The sequence below is a fragment of the Berghia stephanieae genome, chromosome 6, assembly GCF_034508935.2.
Source record: "Berghia stephanieae isolate SIO BIC M18660-M18661 chromosome 6, UCSD_Bste_1.3, whole genome shotgun sequence".
In the NCBI taxonomy this organism is placed as follows: Eukaryota; Metazoa; Mollusca; class Gastropoda; order Nudibranchia; family Aeolidiidae; genus Berghia; species Berghia stephanieae.
This window is the reverse complement of record NC_088365.1, coordinates 14,274,711-14,279,710: the sequence shown is the minus strand read 5'-3', so window position 1 is coordinate 14,279,710 and position 5,000 is coordinate 14,274,711. Positions and strand designations below refer to the sequence as shown.

The 5,000-nt window shown below is 37.6% G+C and overlaps 1 protein-coding gene and 1 pseudogene across 2 annotated transcripts in view; both read left to right on the top strand.

Annotated features, from left to right (window-relative positions):
- LOC144974528 (caveolin-1-like) overlaps window positions 1-3,863 on the top strand; it is a 4,671-nt pseudogene extending 808 nt beyond the window's left edge. Inside the window, exons 2-3 of the transcript XR_013645756.1 lie at window positions 185-335; window positions 3,150-3,863. The product of XR_013645756.1 is annotated as a caveolin-1-like (transcript). The remainder of the gene's footprint in view (window positions 1-184; window positions 336-3,149) is intronic.
- A 559-nt stretch (window positions 3,864-4,422) lies between these two features.
- The window catches only part of LOC144975779 (uncharacterized), a 2,554-nt gene continuing 1,976 nt past the window's right edge, over window positions 4,423-5,000 (top strand). The window contains exon 1 of the mRNA XM_078919966.1: window positions 4,423-4,450. Within this exon, the coding sequence (XP_078776092.1) occupies window positions 4,423-4,450 (28 nt within the window). The remainder of the gene's footprint in view (window positions 4,451-5,000) is intronic.

Genomic DNA, 5,000 nt, shown 5'->3' with positions numbered 1-5,000 from the left:
CCATAAGGAATTGGGTTATCAGACCTTTGAATAAAGACACGTCGTGTTATATCCATTTTTTTGTTTATTGCGTTTTATTGTTTGTTTCTCTTTTTTTTTTTTTTGTTTTTCTTTTTTTAAGCTGTTATGTTACATTATTCATTTTTGGTTCTTACTAATTACATCACTGTTCTTGTGTGTCTAGATAATTCATACTACTTCCTCCTGGTTAATAATTCCTGTCATCCTTTGGACTCATCGTTGAAATTTCGACCAATCATCCACCAAGCATCATGTCGGACGACAAGATTGACCTCGCTAACCGTGACCCCAATAATCTGAATGACCACGTCCAGGTAAGAATAAATGTTACTATATATATATATATATATATATATATATATATATATATATATATATATATATATATATATATATAATATAAATTGTCACTCACATTATATGGCCAAGACGTTCGTTTCTGTGGCTTTCATCCACGTCTTCAGTCGGCATAATCTGCCGATTATGCCGACTGAAGACGTGGAATAAACCCACAGAAACGAACGTCTTGGCCATATAATGTGAGTGACAATTTATATTTTATATTAGCTCTAACCATTATTATCGAGCACTTTCGTACCTACGAGTACCCACCAACACTCATAAATATATATATATATATATATATATATATATATATATATATATATAATATATATATATAATATTATATATATATATATATATAATATATATATATATATATATATATATATATACTATTAATATTAATATATGATTCATTACATGATTTTAACTAATTTACCACAATGTGGATGTCAGTCTACATCGAGTGTTTTCAGCCTTTTTCAGCCATCGTCAGGATGTGTGTCACGTAGTTGTTTTGTTTGTTGTTGCTTGTGATGTGTGTTCCGTAGTGTTTATTATTAGTAAATGCTTCGTCGAGCTATGACTCCACATTTGGTATCAATAAATAATAATTCGCTCATGCTAATTCAGCATATTCGTACATATTGATATCCAAACGATATATATATATATATATATATATATATATATATATAATATATATATATATATATATATATATATATGATATATATATATATATATATATATATATATTATATATATATATATATATATATATATTATATATATATATATATATATTATTTACTTTTGTATAGATAGATCGAAGTTGTCTTCACTCGGGTCTTTGTTATTGTTTTTTGCCATCCACTTTTATGAGTACTTTTCACTGAACTTTACTACTGAGTAAAGAGAGCCTTTTCCAAGGATTCAACTATGCGCCGAGCGAGGCTCGAATCCATGACCTTCCGATTTGAAAGGACCCTCTTAAAAGCGCCTTGAGCACGTTTAGTGGATATTGCTGTATATAAGAGTTCAAGTTTTGTAAAAACTCAATCCCAGCATTTGGCTGAAAACTTGCCCAATTTTTTACGCCTAAAATATTTAACACAGTGAAATTGAACGTAAGCTTCAATTTAATATACGCAAACAGATAAAATGGACTTTTCGGGATAACCTCATACGTCTGTAGTATTTCGTTCATCCTGTTTTTTTGATAAAGGAGAAACCCGAAACGTCCATTTTATCTATTTGCGTATATTAAATTGAAACTTACGTTCAATTTCACATTGTTATTCATTTATTCGAGCTTTGAGCAGCAACATTTACACGGCCTAAAATATTGGACCTTTTATCAATATATCACTCCGTATATTTGTATTACTTTCTATCTATCTCCTTTTTCGTAAGATTATAGACTATTAGTTCACTTTGTTTTTGAAGAGTAATATTTGTAAAGAAAGAAAAAAACACCCGACAAAAATCCAATATGGCTGCCGTTACTGTGGTAACCAATGCGGAATGCACACTTTATTCATCACAACAATCTGTGTGTGTGTAGGCGTAGGAGTTGGTAATAGGAAATAATAAAGAGCTCTAATCATCATTATCATCATTGTCATTATCATCATCTCTACCACCACGACCACCACCACCACCATAATCATAATCATCACCAGCAGCATCTTCAACAACAACAACAACAAAAATAATAACGACAAAACAGAAAAAAAATAATAATCTAGACTTTATAAAGCGCAATGCCCATTAAACTTGCTCAAATTGCTTTACAGGGATCCCTGGCCAACAGCAACACTTAAGTTGTAGGACGGGCCATGACGTCTGTTAGGCGATATTACATTTTTTCCGGACAGAGACAACGCTGAGCCAGGTATTCATTTTACACCTGAGTACGGTGAGAGAACGTGAGTAAAGAGTCTTTTCGAAAGACTCAACAAGTACTGTCCATCAAGGCTCGAACCCAGGACCTTTCGATCCGAAAGCGAGTGTCATACCACAGGACATAGCCGCACAAGCAAAGAATCATCCTTCAGTGATATCTCTTCCCAGGTCTGGTTTGACGAAGTCATTGGAGAACCCGATAGTTCCCCTCCCCCTAATTGAGCTTTTATATAGCGCAATATCCACTAAAATGTGCTCAAAGCGCTATACAAGGGGTCCCTGGTCAACAGCAACATTTAACATGTAGGACGAGACATGACGCCTGTCAGGCGATATTACAATTTTTCGGACAAAGACAACGCTGTTAACGGCCAGGTACTCAATTTACACCTGAGTACGGTGAGAGAATATGAGTAAAGAGCCTTTTCCAAGGACTCAACTATGCGCCGAGCGAGGCTCGAACCCAGGACCTTTCGATCCGAAAGCGAGTGTCATACCACAAGACAGCCGCACAAGGAAAGAATCATCCTTCAGTGATATCCCTTCCCAGGTCTGATTTGACGAAGTCATTGGAGAACCCGATAGTTCGCCTCCCCCCCCCCCCCTCCATCGACTGTGTCTGGACATCATGAAAGAGAAACACCGAACACTGTTGTGTTTTCCTCCAGCCCAGAGTTTGTTTTTAACGAGCACCCCGACCTTCAACCTATTGGCCCCGCCAGTACCAACCTCGGAGTCGAGGAACACACGTGTCCCATCGTTCCTTTGGTTCATCTTCACTTTCACAGGGAGATCACTCTCAAGCCTCTGACAAATCTCCCTGCCCAAATCTTTAACAGGTTCCATTCTAAACTTGCCTATATCTCTATTTTCAGGTCTGTTTTGACGATGTTTTCGGAGAACCCGAAGGCGCCCACTCCCTAGACTGTGTCTGGGCAAACAGCTACAAATGCTTCAACTGCTGGAAAAGCTGCTGCTACAACCTGATGACCTTCTTCTGTGCCATCCCGATCTCCATGTGCTGGGATGTGAGTTTGCCTTCATCACCTTCATGCACGTCTGGAACTACACGCCTTGCCTCAGAGTCCACATGATCCAATGTGGCTGTGCCCAGAAGTTCTACGCCACGATGCTGCAATGCTGCCTGCAGCCGTGCTTCGAGGCCGCTGGTTCTTCTTCAACAACATCAAGGTCACCAACGTCAGCGGATAATAGGAGTAGCCTCCCTTTGTCGCCGTGTTGTGAGAGTTAATGCATCAAATTAAGAAAACAATATGGAGCAGGCATTTGTGTAAAATAAACAGGTGAACAAGTGTGTATGAAATGAAACGGTGCACGACAGTGAGACTGTGTGGTCTTGTAGTATGACACTCGCTTTCGGATCGGAAGGTCCTGGGTTCGAGCCTTGCTCGGCGCATAATTGAGTCCTTGGAAACAGGCTCTTTATTTACACTCTCTCACCGTACTCAGGTGTAAAATTAGTAACTGGCCGTCAACAGCGTTGTCGCTGTCGAAAGAAATTGTAATATTGCCTAATAGACGTCATGTCTCGTTCTACATACCTGTTACGTGTTGCTGTTGGTCGGGGACCCTTTTAAAGCGCTTTGAGCACGTTTAGTGGAAATTGCATCATATAAAAGCTCATGTTTTTTTCATTATTTGTTAATTTTTTAAAGTAAGAAAGAAAAATACAAGTCGAAGATAAAAACAAACAAAAACCCCAACAAATTGAGCTTTTATATTGCGCAGTATCCACTATACTTGCTCAAAGCACTTTACAAGGGGTCACTGACTAACATCAACACTTAACATGTAGGACGAGGCATGAAGCCTGTTAGGCGATATTACATTTTTTTCGGACAAAGACAACGCTGTTGACAGCCATGTACTCATTTTACACCCTGAGTCCGGTGAGAAAAGAGCCTTTTCCAAGGACTCAACTATGCGCCGAGCGAGGCTAAAACCCAGGACCGTCCGATCCGAAAGCGAGTGCCATACCACAAGACCACATAGCCGCACTGAAGAAAACATATTTTTGGGATGGTCTTTTTAAAAAATAGTTTTTCCTTATTGATTTTTTTTGTGGCACCATTTTTTACACACTTGGTTAGATCCTTATTTAAGAGTTAATGTAGAAACTCGGCTGCTATGATTGAAGATAAAGATCTGAACAAGTGTGTATGAAAGGTGCCAGACAAAGCAAGAAATAAAAATGCAAGAAAAAAAAACCATTCCAAAAATTCAGTCTATATCCCCAGTCGAGGTCGACGGATTTTTTGGGATGTTTTTTTTAACTTATACTTTTCTTTCTTGCTTTGTCTAGCACATTTCATACACATTTGTTCACACATTTCATGCACACTTGTTGACACATTTCATACACATTTGTTCACACATTTCATACACATTTGTTCACACATTTCATACACACTTGTTGACACATTTCATACACATTTGTTCACACATTTCATACACATTTGTTCACACATTTCATACACACTTGTTGACACATTTCATACACATTTGTTGACACATTTCATACACACTTGTTGACACATTTCATACACACTTGTTGACACATTTCATACACACTTGTTGACACATTTCATACACACTTGTTGACACATTTCATACACACTTGTTGAGACATTTCATACACACTTGTTGACACATTTCATACCCACTTGTTCACACATTTCATACACACTTGTTCACACATTTCATAC